At 36.7% G+C, this 16824-nt stretch overlaps 1 protein-coding gene across 1 annotated transcript in view; it reads left to right on the top strand.

Annotated features, from left to right (window-relative positions):
- CNTN5 (contactin 5) overlaps positions 1 to 16824 on the top strand; it is a 1715246-nt gene that overhangs the window by 1621373 nt on the left and 77049 nt on the right. Inside the window, exon 18 of the mRNA XM_069080670.1 lies at positions 6917 to 7066. Coding sequence (XP_068936771.1) covers positions 6917 to 7066 — 150 coding nt within the window. The remainder of the gene's footprint in view (positions 1 to 6916; positions 7067 to 16824) is intronic.

Here is a 16824-nt window from a genome sequence, read left to right as displayed (position 1 = left end):
GACAGAGAGAGAGAGAGAGACAGAGAGAGAGAGAGAGAGAGAGAGAGTCAGAGAGAGAGAGAGACAGAGAGAGAGAGATACAAAATTACTAGTTTGAGGAAAGAAGTCACTAGTATCCGGGAGGTGATCCAGGAAGGTGATATTTGAGTCAATTTTTGGAGACCATTGGGGATTCCTGGAGATGAAGAGGAAAAGAATTCTAGGCATAGGAAACAGTCATTGCAAAGACACAGAAGAAATGGAAATGTAGCACTCTGTGTGTGTGTGTGTGTGTGTGTGTGTGTGTGTGTGTGTGTGTGTGTCTGGGATGGGGTGGGGGCAGGGAGGGTGTGAGTGTGTGAGTGTGGGTGTATAACAGCAAGCAGGACAATATAGCTGGACCATTAAGAAAGAAAAGACTGTCATGTCATTTTGCAGAGTTGGTACATTACAAAGAGCTGCTTTTTCAGTAAAGAAATGTCAAACAATATCAGATAGAGCCTAGAAAGTAAATATATGTGAGGACTGTAATTTTCTGGTTAGACCATGATATAGCATAGCTGGCAAGGCAGATCTAGGTGCATATTTAGAATTGTTCTACTACAGATTTTGGAGGCAATAGGCAAGGGAACCAATTAAGAAGTTATTGCAAAATCTAGGTGAAAAGTGATTAGGACCTTAATGAGCATGGCAGCTGTTTGACTTGAGAAAAGGGTATGCATGTGAGAAATATTGGAGTCAAAAATGACACAAGGCTTTTGCATCTGAGTGACTGGAAGGATGGTGGTACCCTTAACAGCAATGAGAAATCTAGAAGAGTGGCAGGTTTGGAGACAGAGAAAATGAGCTATGTTTTGGACATGTTTATTTTTAAATGTTTCTTGGACATCCAGTTTGAAATGTCCAATAAGCAATTTATGATGTCAGACTGATCTCAGGATAGTAACCAGAGATATGTAGACATGAGCTGCAGAGAGATGACCATTAAAACCATGGGAGCTGCTAAACCAGATTGTAGAGGGTTTGAAAGATAGAAGAGAAGGGAATAAGCATTTATTAAGCACTTACTTTGTGCTAGACATTGTACTAAGAGTTTTATACATATTATTTCACTGGAGTCTCACAATAATCCTGTGAAATAGGTGGCGTTATGATCTCCATTCAAAGTTGAGGAAACTGAGGCAGACAGAGATTAAGTAATTTACCCAGCAAGTTAAATAAGTAACACAGTAAGCAACCAAGGCTGGATTTGAAGTTATGTCTTCCTGACTCCAACCCCAACACTCTTATCTACTGCACTATCACTGCCTATGTAGTAATAATAAAAAAAAAAAAATTCCAGAATACTCAGAATGAAATGAGTAAAAAATCTTTTTAAGAAAGATTCATTCTCAGAGTACAAGTCTGGTGCCAATATCCATGGTAAATGAGCTTCTATAGTTCAATTTTGGAATTGAACTAGCCATTTACTGATACATTGCCTGTCCTAGTCCCTGACTCTTATCACACCTCCCACCAAATGCTTCCTTGAATTTGGAGAATAAATAAAGTCTTTTGTAGTCTTCCTCCCATAAACACTCCAAGGATTAGCCATTGTCAACAGAGACGTTCTTCCACTGTAAATAAGGAAACTGATCATCTGTGAACATCCCAAGCTCTCTTTGAACATGACAAATGGCCACTAATTTTGTCCCTAGGATAGTGACCACAGGCCTTTTCTGAAATGAGTAGCCAAGAATATGAAGGGATGATGAAGTACTGCCATATAACAGATATTATGTCCAATTGTGGGAGGGAAATTATTTTTCCCTGGAATCATCCCTCTTCTTTACAATAAACCTTCAGAAGTAAACAGCCACCCACACCCCCTCCAGTTGGGCTCCTTGTCTTTATTTCATGAATTGCCATAGGAAAAGAATCTATCACCTAAATAGCAACCCTGATGGTAAATAGTCTCTCCCACTTAGCTAGACTGGACTTTTACATCAGAAACAATCTCTTACAGAAATATACTCAAAGCCCTTGTCCCTTGGTTGAGGAGCTTCCAGAGCTTGGTGGCAGATTCCAATGAGTTTTATAAAAATATATAAATTCTAAGTCTGTGGTAAACTGAAAGGAGCCTTCTAAAATGGAATTTTAAAAGGCATTTGTGATTCCTTTTGTAACTTTCACCGGGTCCCATTTGAATGCAAAAATATGAGAAGTAGAATTCTTCTCTTTAGCAATTCAAGTAGAGGTGTACTTAGAAGCTTGACTGAGCACATCCTATAGTTAAGTGACAAACCCTAGGTATAACTAAAAGCAGTCCCTTAAAGCAGCCACTGAGAATAGAACCATTTTTTCCTCCTGAATGAAGTCTAAAAGTAACCACAGCAAATAGACATTTTAGCCTGCAGGCCACTCTCAGCTAAGTCAAATTACTTTTCCCTTAGAAAATAGACTTTTCATTTATGTTACCCAGCAAGTATAGTGAGTTGATTTCTTTGACTGGGTCTACATAGAGCCCTACCAGTTCAACTGTCTTGGCTAACTTAACTTTCAGTCCTACACCTTTTGGATCATTTCTAGTTTTGATTTTTCACCTAGGGGCCTAACATTTGATCAAACAGACCAATGGACTAATTGTGGTTTTGGTATGAGATAGACTTCAGTTCTAACTAGTTGGTAATTAACAAATTTCTCTAGTTCTTTCCTTTAGGAAGCAGTGTAAACGAGATATGGTCCCTCAAGAAATGTAGGGTTTTCTATTTCCTTTAATCTCCTCCTGTTTCTTCTTGGGAACACAGCCTGCATGTTTTAAACAGAATTGTCCCCATAGTTACAGAAAGTATATCTTTGTAAGAAGAAAAATAATACATGGCTATAAAGGCTTTAAAAAGATTTGCTTGGGAATAAAAACTACATTATCTTTAATCTGCACAGGATTTGTGTTTCAAATCAAAATCCTAATAAAAAAGATGTTTGTCCCTTAATCTGTTTCACATTGCGTGCAATTTCATCAAAAGTTTTAATATCCTCCTCAAGCTTTTACAATTATTTCAAGCCCTTATTCTTGACAATGAGCTTAGGAAATCCAAGCTCGATTTGGGGGGGGAGATGGGGAGGGGATGTTGGTGTTTGTGTGTGTGTGTGTGTGTGTGTGTGTGTGTGTGTGTTTTGTTTTATTTAAAGGTCACCACAAACTGAAAAACAGAGGCCAAAGACAGTATTAAACTGGGAGCAGGAACCCATACTTCTTTTTAATATGAAGACTTAAATGTCATGGCTAACAAATGAATGCTTCATCAACTTTCAGAAATTAATCTTACAAATGACTGTCACACCTAGCAGTCTGAGCTAAGGTCAGATTACAGTTTACAGGGCACAGCCTTATGCACCCTGACCAAAAAAAAAAAAAAGGAAAGTCAACCTCCTCTCATCCACTTCAAAGATTTTCTGGAGAAGAGCTCAGCTGCTACCACAGTGAGGAAAAAAAAAATCATTCTTCTCCAATACTTAAACATCAGGCTTTACAAAAGTCCACTTTAGGTGTGCTAAGCTGTTTTCAAGCTCTTCCTTCCTTGGGGACAACTTGATTATGCCCAAGCAGAAATGTTCTTTTTCATTTTATTAATGTCTTTTGTTTTATATCACCTTAATTTTAAATATGTCCCTTGGAACTCTGCTCAAAGAGCTATCTGTAATAACAAAGAATATAAAAGAAAAAGAAAAAGAAAAAAAAAAACAATTTGGCAAATCTTAGGAACACATTAGACAAATTTTCCAGTATTTATAATGTGCTATACCCAAAGTTTTTAATCTCTGAAAAGGTGGAAGAGATGTGCATTTTCTCTTCTCTGAGGTGAAATATGGTTATTATAATTATATACCATTCATTTCTAGGGTTCATTGTTCTTTTTATTCTCTCCATTTAAACTTCTAGAATCATATATATTGCTTTCCTGGTGCTATATACCTTACATTGGTTCATATGAATCTTCCTACGATTCTCTGTATTCTTGGTTCATCTTATTGATGACACTATATTCCATTACATTTAAATACCACAATTTGTTTAGCTCTTTCACAATTGGTAGGCATCTGCTTTACAAATAAAGTATTTCCAAATGAGACTTCAGATGAATAGGAAAACTATTTAGAAACCAAAGACTATTGCCAAATTCTCTAGCCTCCCAATAATACTGAATCAAGAACCTGCCTATTACTAGGCAAAAATTAATGGAATAAAAACAAATTAGACTAATTCTAAGAAATTTCTACTTACTGAGATAAGATCTTTCTTCTCCCATTTGTTCTACCAAAAATACCCAACAGAATTAAGTAGACCTCATTGTGATATTATGGAGACTATTACATTTTTAGTCATCTTTGACATTGACTCTATCTCTTCCACTTACTACTTGTGTGACCTTAAATAAACTATTTAACTTTTCTGAGGGTTTCATTTCAACATTTATAACATAAGCTATTTGAACTATATTTACCTTCTATCTCTAGATACTAGGATGCTATTGATTTGCCATGGAAAACAAAATGTTAGTAAAAGGCATAAAATAAAAGGATATGTAAATTCAGAGACCAACATTCCTTGGAGGGAAAAATTCTTCACCAAAGTTGTTCAGTTTTATTATTAAGAAGATGTTAATCCACTTAATAAATATTTTGCTAAATTCTGAATGCAATCCATACTCAAGAAGCAGCATGGTACACTGGATAAAAATCTGGCCCCAGAGCCTGGGTTCAAGTGCTACATCTGACAAATGCTAGCTGTGTAACCCTGGGCAAGTTATTTAACCCCTCAGTGCTGCAGGTTATATGCTCTAAAGGTCAGCTAGATGGGACAGTGGATAGAGTGCCTGGCCTGGAGTTAGGAAGACCTGAGTCCAAATCTAGCCTCAGTTATTTGCTAGCTGTGTGACTATGGGGAGTGGGATTTGTGCTAGACCCCCAAAAGGAAAAAAAAAACATGTCTTTGAAACCTGGACCCCAAACCCCCCCAGTGAATACAGTAATCCTTTTAACTGCCCTTTCACTGGGGCTACAAGCCACTTAACTCCTTCCATTGTCTGCACCTGATCTCGGATCTCGATCTCTCGAAGCAGGCTACTTACCACTCCCAGAGCCAGATCTTCCTAGAGTCTTTCTGTATAAAAGTATCCATCCTGCCCTTATCAAATGTTCAGATTCTTTAAATGTGGCCTGCTTGTATTGGCATCACATATAGCACAGACTCACTAGGCATCTCATCCACCCCAATCAGTGCTTTAATAAACTACTTGGACTGAAAGAAGTCTTGAATGATTGAATTCTTTCAAGACAGGCCCGCACCCTTTCCCCTTGCAATGCCTCTAAACCACAACACTGGGCAAATCACTTAACCCTGTTGGTCTCAGTTTTCTCATCTGTAAAATGAACTGGAGAAGGAAATGGCAAACCACTTTAGTATCCTTGCCAAAGAAGCCCTAAATGGGGTCACAGAGTTTGACTCAACTGAAACAAGTGAACAACAGCAACAACAAATATGCTATAAGACTCTAAATTGAAGAGGTGATACCCTGCATTGGTAAGGGGAGTTCCCTCATCTGAGAGTTCCTTATATCAATTAAATCACAGATCCAGTTCCAATCACAATCCTTAATCCATACTTACCCCCAAAATAGTTCAGTTTGGACATAATAATAAGAAGAGGCAGTATTATAGGGTGGAAAAAACATCTGAACTTCTAATAACTATATAACCCTGAGTATCTTCCCCTCAATCTTTTTTTTTGGGGGGTGGGTTCCTATTATCAGTTCATCATATTTTGGTGACTTGGCAAAGACATTCCACTATCTTTTGAATGATTTAGAGAGATTTTTCATGAAATTTAGGGTTGGAAGGCATTTTAGCTGTCACCTAATAACTTAGCTATCATTCAAACCAACCCCTCATTTTATAGTTGAAAAAATGAAGCACCAAAAAAATGAAGGGAAGCTGGCTAGAGTTCACACCAATTCAAGTGGTCATTCCATTGCAGTACTTGGATTCTCCACTTAATACGTGGTACTGCTTTGTTCTTCCACTAAAAAGGTTCCTGCTTTGGTGTCTCGTGATGGCATGGAGACCCTGGTTTCTCAAAGACAATGTCAGGGAATCACAGCCTGGAAGGGTTTTATTAAAATGCTTGTAATGAGCCATTGTCTAAGGACAACAGAGATTTGACCTGAAATCAAAAAGGTTTGTTACTAGATGTGCAGCTACTAAGTAATGAATGATTTAAATCAAAAACATTTTAGGAAATTTATATTAAGGTATTAGGACAGCTAGGTGGCACAGGGGAAGGAGTACCAGGCCTGGAGTAAGCAAGACCTGAGTTCAAACCTGGTCTCAGAAACTTAATAGGTTTGTGGAGCTGGACAAATCACTTAACCTTGTTTGCCTCAGTTTCCCAATTTGTAAAATGAACTGGAGAAGGAAATGGCAAGCCACTTCAATATCTTTGCCAAGAAAACCCCAATTGGGGTCACAGTCAGACACAACTGAAACATCCAAACAACAATAACAACCAAGGTATTAAGGATAGGGATTTATATCACTGGGGGAGATACCTTCCCTCCCAATGAAGGCCAATATCTTTTGAAATATTAAGGTGCTATCTTACTATTTAGAAAAAATTACAAAATGATCTCTACTAAGAATGACATTCATGAATATGGATGAGTAGTAACTATTGATTATTTTCAACTATCTTTGGTAATGTATGCAAGTACTTATTTTCTTAAGGTTATTTTTTCATTTCGCTAATGAGTCTGAAATGCAGGTCATGGTCATATGTTACAAAACATTCTGTATTGGCCTGAGGGTACTGTTAGTGGCTATGATCTATTTGATTGCCATTCAAGACAGCATATAAAGTTTTCTGGAATCTCAGTGGCTTGAAATTTGCTTCCTTTTTCAGTCCCAGAAGTCATAACAGGAGACATGGAATCTGCCATGGCTGTGGACCTGAACCCCTGGGTAGAATATGAATTCAGAGTGGTGGCAACTAATCCTATTGGAACAGGAGATCCAAGCACCCCATCTCGAATGATCCGAACCAATGAAGCAGGTGAGAATCTTGAAAACTGGGACTCCTCATCTGGAGCATCTCCAAAAAACTAAGAAACACCAAAAAAGGGGGCAAGAGGGCCTGTTTTTTTTTAAAAGAAAAAAACACAACTAAAGACTTTAATTAGTGTGTAAAAGATTAAAAGACAATACTCTTTCTGCCTTAGGGTCTTTGAGTTCTACAAAACTAGAAATTCAAATTCAATAAGCATTAATTGACTACCTATTGTGAAATTTTAAAAAAAAGTGAACAATGCCTTCCCTCAGGTAGCTTACATTCTACTATAATGCAGAGAGACATAATAAGTACACAAATAAATGAACAGGAAGTATTTTAAAGAGCACTAATCTCTAGGTGATTTAGGAGAGACTTGATCCCTTGAAGACATAATATTTGAAATGAGTGTCAAAGGAACATATGATTTAAGAGAGGCAGAATGAAGGGAAGCCTATTCCACATATACGTTACAGCTAATATGAGTATACAGAGTCCAGAAATCGAATACAGAGTTTGGAGGGAAGTAATCATCTAGTTTAGCTTCAACATAGAGTACATAAAAGGGAATAATGTGAAATAAGATTGGAAAGGTACAACAGAGCCAGATTGTGGAGGTCTTAAATACTAGGCTACAAGACCAGCTGAGGGAAGTAACCAGAATTAATATGAAATAGAATTGAGATTTAATTCAATATTTATTAAGTACCTACTTTAGTGTTCTCCATTGTTGCTAAGTACTGGGTGAGGTACAACTTTTAGATAAAGTCCCTGTCATCATGGTGCCTATAGTCTGTACTGGCAACCACACTGGCATACTCAGAATGGCTGCTAGCACAGATTCTTAGATCTGCTTTACTAGGAAAGATCGTTGCTCAAGCAGTCAACAATCTTTTAAATTATATTCTTTAGTTCAGGGGAAAAGTCAGCACCCTGAACTTCAGAGAAAATCCAAACAAAGAAAACAGAGAAAATAAAAATAGAGAAATAAAGACCAACAGACAGGGCTTCTGACTGTCTAAGAAATTAGCACAGATCAACAGACAGATCCAAGTGTTTGACCAAGGCAGTACATACATAGTGACCTGAGAGAGAAGCACCAATATCTGGGTTTTTCAAAGTCAAGAGGAGAGATGCTCCTTAATGGCTACCCAGAGTCTCATCTGGTCAAATCACAAGAACACTCTTCCAGTGAGGCCCAAAGCAAAATGCTAACGTCAGAGTGTATGTATGTATGTATATATATATATATATATATATATATATATATATATATATATATATGTATGTATGTATGTATGTATGTATGTATGTATCCTTTTTAGAGCCAGAGGGCTCACAGTGGCTCAGTGCCTAATTAGAAATTAACAAAAGGCCTGAAAGCCTTCCTACAAGCAAGTGTCCCCTAAGCAAGCTTCCCTTAATGGGCTCCATGTAAGGTCTATTAATGGTAGGGAAGATCTTATATCCCATTAACATTACACAGTCTCTTGGGGCAGCCAGGTAGCACAGCGAGTAAGAGCACCGTCTCCAGTGTTGAGATGACCTGGGGATCAAATCTGGGCTCAGACACTTAGCACCTATCCAGAAACACCTGGCCATGTAACCTTGAGCAAGTTACTTAACCCCAATTGCTTAGGGGTGGCTGGTGGCTCAGCAAATAAGAGCACCAGCTCCAGTGTCGGGATGAGCTGAGGATCAAATCCAGGCTCAGATACTTAGTACCACACCCAGAAATAACTGGCCTTGTAACCTTGAGCAAGTTACTTAACCCTGATTGCTTTAAAAAAAAAAAATTACACAGTCTCGAAAGAGAATAGGATATATACAAAAATAAATATAATATAAAATGAAATTTGATACCCTGACTAAAGTTGAAGTCTGATGCTTGCCATGGCATGAGAGTGATAGTGGTTTCTCAAAGGTTAGACAGACTACAAGAACACAAAATCAGGCAGGCTTTGCCATTGCATAAACTTCCAGCAGCATATAAACAGCTAGACATACTAGGCATTGTATTAGAAAAGATTTCATAAATATAGATATTAATTTATATGTTATATTTGAAAGGGAATGGCGCTTAGACACAATAGTCTAGGGTTCAAGGACTAGCCCCAGTATTTACTAGCTATTACTTTTGGCAAGTCACTTAACATCTCTGAGTCTCAGTTTCCTTTGCTGAAAAATGAGAATAATAATGCTTTTATTATCTTATTCACAGGGTTGATGTGAGGAAAGTGCTTTGCAAATGCAAAAGCTCTATTTAAAAGTGTCATTTTTATTTGGGAATCTTCTTTATGGATATGATATTTGAAGCCATTGGAGTACATAAACTTGGCAGATTGGAAAATATAAAGAAAGAGGCTACCAGAAAGGGAAGGGAAATATAAACTATATCTCACAGCTAGATAATTAAAGTGAAATTTCTCAAGGGCAAGAAAAATGCAATGATCTATTTTTTGTCTTACTAAATTCTGAAAGTGATCTATATTCATAGTAATCTTCAGGAATTAACATTTGTTTATGGAGAATACATCATGTCAGATTAAGTTCATTTTCTTTTATGACAATTATTGTACCTTTTCCCTTACCCTTCACATAGTACTTGTTTTCACAAATTTCTCATTCAGTTTTCATGTAATATTTTGTAATATGTTTGTACTATGATTGTGATTTTTCCTTCTAATAGGTAGTTAGATCCATGACAGTAGAGATTGCGTCTAATGCAAATTTTGGAGCTCCTCCAGAATCTGGCACTGTATTTTGTATGAAGTAGGTGATCAACAGATTAAAAATGAAGGGATGGTTGATAAACGCTAAGTTTTAAACAGAGAACATACAACTTTTGACTCATGATATTCTTACATACAAGACAAAGAAATGAAGCCTGAAGGAAGGTATAGTTTGAGAGGATTCAGAACTGACTGAATAATCTGACCAAAATGATATTGATTTAATGGACTACTGAATGGTAGGAGATCTCCAGGGGCTGTCCTCAGCCCTGTTCTATTCTACATATTTATCATTAACTTGGATGAAGACCTAGATACTAGTTAACTTTGAAGATAACACAAAGTAGAGAAGAATAGCTATTAAGGTAGTTAATGCATAATAAAGGGAATAATAGAATACTGGATAGAATAGTGTTCTTGAAGTATACAAGAACTGAGTTCAAATTCTGATTCATATACTTATTAGCTGTGTGATCCTAAGTAGGTCACTTAACCTTTCAACCTCACTTTAATAATCTATAAAATGAGAAAGATAATAAAACATATCACATAAGATTATTATGAGGATAAAATGAGATAACATTTAATTAAAGTGATTTACAAAGCTTAAAACACTAGATAAGTGTTAGCCATAAAAGGATTAAGGTTCCCCTTTATAATATCAACACTTTCAGGGGTAGGGAACCTGCAGCCTTGAGGCCATATGTGGCTTTTGAGGTCCTTGGGTGCAGCCTTTTGAATGAGTCCAAGTTTTACAGAACAAATCCTTTATTAGACAGATTTGTTCTGTGAAGTCTGGATTCAGTCAAAGGGTCACATTTGAGGACCTAGGAGGTCACAGTTTCCCCACTACTGCTCTAATGAACCAATGATACAAGATAAATAATCAACTCTACAGCTGTTGGGAATAAGAATGGGAGGGAGGGGCTCAGGGAATGAAAATAGATTCAAAGTAACTGCAAAGAAATTCTTTATTTTTAATCTAGTGTACTACTATAAACCAATTATTAGTTAATAGTGTTATATGGATTTTTAAAAATAGCTAATGTTGGGCTATACTAATAAAGTGTAGTGTCAAGAACTAGAGAACTATAATAAGCTATATTATTATAATAATAAACTGTAACATTAATGAAATATAATTTGCTAGTCAAACTACTCCTGAAGTATGATGTTCTATCCTCAATACCATATTTTAGGAGAACCACTGGAAAACTAGTGTGTCTAAAGTCTTCAGATATTTTAGGGGCATGAATAAAAGAAGAACTAGATGTATTAGGCATGACACCAGATCACAGAATTAAGATCAATGTATAGACCATCAGTCAATAAGCTTTAAGTGTCTATTATGTGCCAGTCACCATGCTAAATGCTAAGGTTACCAAAAAAGACAAAAAAAAAACATTCCCTGTTTTCAAGAGGCCTACAGTGTCAGATGGAAGACAACATGCAAGTAACTATATACAAACAAGGTATACATAAATTGGAGATAATCAACAGAGAGAAGGCACACAATTAATGGGACTTGAGAAGGACTTCTTACAGAAGGCAGGTCTTTTAGCTAAGACTTTTGTTTTTTGGTTTTTTTAAGCAATCTGGGTTAAATAACTTGCTCAAGATTACATGGCCAGTTATTTCTGGGTGTGGTGCTGAGTATCTGAGCCCGGATTTGATCCAGGTCATCCCGACACTGGAGTTGGTGCTCTTACTCGCTGACCCACCTGGCCACCCCTAAGCAATTGGGGTTAAGTAACTTGCTCAAGGTTACATGGCCAGGTGTTTCCGGGTGGGTGCTAAGTGTCTGAGCCCAGGATTCGATCTCCAGGTCTTCTCAACACTGGAGCCCATGCTCTTACTCACTGTGCTACCTGGCTGCCCCTTAGCTAAGACTTGAAGGAAGGAAGATGAGAGTTTCAGACATGGGGGACAGTCAGTGAAAATGCTCAGAGTTGGGAGATGGAATATTTTAGGAACAATAAAGAACCCAATGTCACTGGACTGCAGAGCACATGGTGGGGAATAAAATTAAAGAAGAATAGAAAGGCAGAAGAGGATCAGGTTGTGAAAGGTTTTGAATGTTAAACAAGAGATTTTAAATTTAATCCTAGAGGTTTTAGAGAGCCAAAGGGGTCTATTGAATAGGGGGTAATAGATCGCTTTGATAGCTGAATAGACAGTGGGTTAGACTGGGAAGATATTTGAAACAGGGAAAACAATCAACAGACTATGTAATAGTCCAGGCATAAACTGATGTAGGCCTTCACCAGGGTGATTGCAGTGTTAGAAAAGTGGACAGTATATGCAAAGAGAAAATTGACAGGACTTGGCAGCAGATTGGATATGGGTGGTGAAACTGAGGAGCTGAAGTGGTTTATTTGGATGACTGGAGGCATGGTGGTGCCCTCAATACTAAAAGGGAAGTTGAGAAATGAGGAGGGTTTTGAGAAAAAAAGATGATTTCCACATTGGACATCTTGAGTTGAAGATGTCTACAGGACACCCAAATTGAGATGTTCAATAAACAGTTCAAGATATTACAGTGTAGGTCAGCAAACATATTAAGGCTAAATAAGTAGATTTATAATCCACAGAGAAATGATCACTGAATCAATGGGAACTGACCAAGAGACAATATAGAAGTATAAGAGAAGAGGGCCTAGTACCTGGCCCTGTGGGACATCCATCTAACATGGACATGTCTTAGATGAACATCCAGAAAAACAGACTGAAAAGGAGCAATCAGACAAGTAATGGGAGAAAGAGGATAGAGTAGTGTCATGGAACCCTACAGAGAGATAGTATGAAGAAGAAGAGGGTGGTCATAGTATCAAAGGCTGCAGAGAGGTCAGAAAGGATGAGGATTGAGAAAACGTCATTGATTTGGCAATTAAGAGATCATTGCTAATTTTGGAGAGAGTAATTTTGGTTGAAGTTTGGAAGCTAGACTATAGAAAATTAAAGAGAGAGTGAGAGGAAAGGAAATGGAAGCATCAATTATGGATGGCTTTCTCTAGGAATTTAGCCACAAAAAGGAGATGGATAAATCAAGTGAGTGTTTTTCGAGAATGAGAAAACTTGGGAATGTATGTGGGCATTCAGGAAATAGCTGATAGACAAGTTGAGATTGAAGATAAGTAAGAGTGAGAATTATAGAGGGGGCGATCTGTTGGGGAAGATGAGATAGGACAGGATCATTTGTGCATGTATAGATTTGGCTTGAAGGCACAAAGACAAGACCCATCTCTTTATGTGAGATAGGAATGAAGAAGAAAATAGTGACAGAAAATAGCTGAGGAATGTGATATGAGGAGAAGAGAAGAGGAAGCTCTAGTTTTTTCTCAGTGAAATACAAGGCAAGGTTCACAGCTGAGAGGGTAAGGAGAACTGTATGAATTAGAGGAGAGATGAAAAGGTTTGGAAGAGCCACTGTGGTTAGTGGGATAAATTAGGGAAGTGCAAAGGGATTACCTCCCCTTAGTGGAGACTCAGTTAAAGTTATGTAAGAAAAATTTATAGAGGACCCAGTTGGCAATGTTTTAGGACTTTTCCCCACCCTAGCATTGCTTAGCAGCATACAAGTAGGAGTTAGAGCAGCAAATAGTGAGCATAATCCAAAGCCGAGGCTTAGCAGAACAAGATGGATGTATATAGATATACAAGGGTATGGGGACAAGCTACACAAGAGAAAAGGACAAAACAGAAGTTATAAGGGGAAAACTTCAACTTACTCACAATCAGGGTCACCCAAAAATAAAATGAATGAGATATCCTGTAAAGTATCGAGTTCTTCATCACTGGATATTCAAAGAGAGGCTAGAGAATCAATTGTAGAAGAATTAAGGAAGGTATCTGTATCAAGCATCAAGACACTTTGAGGGCTTTCTCAATTCTATATCTACTATTGTTGTTGATTTTTACTTTTTTTCTTTTTGTTACTACACATCGCCTAGGAGAAAGTTATGCATATGGCAGACATTGAAAATTTTTATTGGCATTGATTCAGATCAACTTTGTAAATTGTTGGATATTTACACTGACCAAATATCCAGGTTTGCTTATGAATCATTAAGATAATCAATTCTGATCTACTGAAGAGCAATCTACCCAATCCTTGGTACTCAGGGGTGCTAGTCTCAGAAAAGAATTTTTCCCCAGATGATCTATTTAGAATATAAATAATTACACAAAAGAGGAGATGGCTAGATTGTTGAACTACAAAGCAGAACTTGAGTAATCAAGATAAGTGAAGTTAAAATAGTCTGTACATTGAAACAAACATCTTTCTTCCTTTGTCATTTACCCATTACAGATTGTTTTTCTCCCAGGGTTGGGTTTTTTTTTTCTTTTCCAGCATGCAAATTTTAAATTGAACATTAATTGCCTGGTTGGGTTTTCATGCTTTCATAAAATCAACCATGCTTTCATTGTGTACAGGTGTTCATTAATTAAGTACATAATAGGTTAGTCATTCCTCATTTTATTTACCTGCTATGCAGATATCAAAATGACTGGTAATCATAATGTGATGTTCATATCCTTTTTTAAAAATCACCCCTGATTTTGCATATTGTTCATTGTGTTTCAACAAAGCCAAAGATTACTGCTTAATTCAAGAGTTCTCTATATAAATATTCATTTATAAAACAAACAATCCGTTTTGGATGAGTAATCCTTTTTGACTTTTTATAATAGTATAATCTCTACAGTTCTATTAAAAAACACTTTTAAAAGGTTTAGTAAAAAACACTTTTCCCTCTACAGACTAAATTATGGTCAGGCCATTTGATGTTTATTAATACCCAAGAAATGCTGCATTTAAGAAGATTTCTTTCTTCTTTTTCTGCAGGTTTACCTCAATCACATAGAGCCCATCTTTCTTACCAGGAGTTCTACCCATACACACTTCAAACCCTTATAATCTTACTTAAGAAAGTAATGAAATCACACACAAAAAAATGCATAAAGGATTGTCAGTTGAAAGAGAGTTAAAGGCAGCTTTTACTGCCAGCATTATGTTTCCCAGGTTTGGGTACCACATGTTGTGCTGGAACTGCTAATGCTGTTGAACCCCATGTTCCATTTGGCCTCCATTTCATCAGGCAGCATGAATTAGAAAGAACACTGACAGTGTTAGAATTCTTATCAAATGACAAGCTGTACCTCATATGTAAATCTCTCTTATAAATACACATCTAGAATTCTAAAAGATGAACTGTTCTAATCAAGCAACTATATTCTGAGATTTAATTAAGGAGGCTATGGGAGGAAAGAATCAAAGATGCTTTGTTTTTTAATCTGAGTCCTATTTATGAAAAAGCAGTGTTGTATGCAAGGATGAGTGCCTTAGACTAAGGATGTTGAGAAATAGAATTTTCCCAATCTTTGCTCTATCTTTAAGTAACTCTGTGACCTTATTCAAGTCACCTAAGCTGTCTAGCCCTTTAATTGCAAATAACAATATCCTCTCAATAATACAATATGACCAGAAGTCAAAGAATACCACAGTCTCTGAATAATTAAACTTGAGAATCACCTGAAGGGGAGACATAGGGTGACTGTGAGTGGCTATAGAAAATCAGTAACAAGAATGGGAGATTATATTGCATGGGAGAAGTGAATGTTATTGGAGAGGTGTATGAATGGGGAAAAAAAAGACCAGTCACACAGTAAAAGAGTTGAATTTGGACAGCTTGGTCATATCTGAAATGTTAAGAAAACCAGAAGGAAGCCTCAGGACAGTGAGCAGACCCTATGGAAGAACAAGATAATAAGGCATGGTTGGGTTACAACCTGTATCACCAATGATAAGATCACAGACCCAGTGAACTACTGAATTAAGACTTGAACTTGAACAGACCCATTGAACTATTGAATTAAAACTTGAACTGAAAAGAGAACTTGAAGATCTCACAGTTCTCTTTCAGCTTTAATACATTATTATTAAATTCTAGTATGACTTTGGGGTTGTTCTTTTTTAATTACAAACTTTAAAAGTTTCCTCATAATATACCAACTAAAACCTATGTTATGTGGCCTATCACATCATCATTTTTGGATTTTATTATGAATTTTCTTCTTAGGACAACAAAGGGCTAAGGGCAGAAAAAAGAAAGAGAGACTGGTTAAAATATAGATACATGTAGGGGGGTAAAATAAATAAGGCAGAACAGATAGATTACAGTCAGGTTATGGGAGCCTAGAATGACAAATAGTATTTTACATTTTACCACTGAAAGTCTCAAGTACAGGAGTTATATGATTATAATAATAGTCATCAATTTACTCCATATTTAAAGGATAGTAAAACTTTTAAATTGAAAGCTATATCCTTTGGCATTATAGGAGGCAGAAGAATTTCTATAAATCAAACTTTCTCCTGGCACTATCTGTAATCAAAATGTAATTATCTTACTCGCTGTGTGACTCTGGACAAATCACGTCATCCTGCTTGCCTCAATTTCCTCATATGTAAAATCAGCTGGAGAAGAAAATGGAAAACTACTATAGTGTCCTTGCCAAGAAAACCCCAAATGGAATCATAGAGTCAGACACAACTAAAAAGTACTGAAATACCACTTTTGTTGAGTAGGAAGGGGAAGAGTGAGCTGGATTGCATTTGAGAAATTATGCAGTGCCTTTAGTGACCCAAACTTCACTCTAAAACATAGATATATCTTTTCAAGTTAAATATTCTTCAGTGATACTATATTACTATAAAGCATGAAACATCATAGTCTTTGAAAAATTACAATCTAGCTCACCCAAAGGACAATGAAGAGGAACAGGATGTGTGAAGAGATTGCAGTATACTCTCAATGAAAAAAAAATGTGCAGGAGTCATGTCAATTATTAGAATTTAAATTCTTTCATAATGGGGATTGTTTCATTCTTTGTATTTGTATCCTCAGCACCTAGCATAATACTTGGCACATAGTAGGTGCTTAATAAATTGTTGATGGATTGATTGATAAAATATATCAACCTAGAGGTGGGACTTTCATGTAGCAAGAGATTATCAATGAAAAGACAATA

The sequence above is a fragment of the Petaurus breviceps genome, unplaced genomic scaffold, assembly GCF_028583685.1.
Source record: "Petaurus breviceps papuanus isolate PSGF00001 unplaced genomic scaffold, PetGlider_PUasm1.0 91133, whole genome shotgun sequence".
NCBI lineage: Eukaryota > Metazoa > Chordata > Mammalia > Diprotodontia > Petauridae > Petaurus > Petaurus breviceps.
The sequence above is the reverse complement of the archived record's forward strand: the minus strand, read 5'-3'. Positions and strand labels throughout refer to the sequence as shown.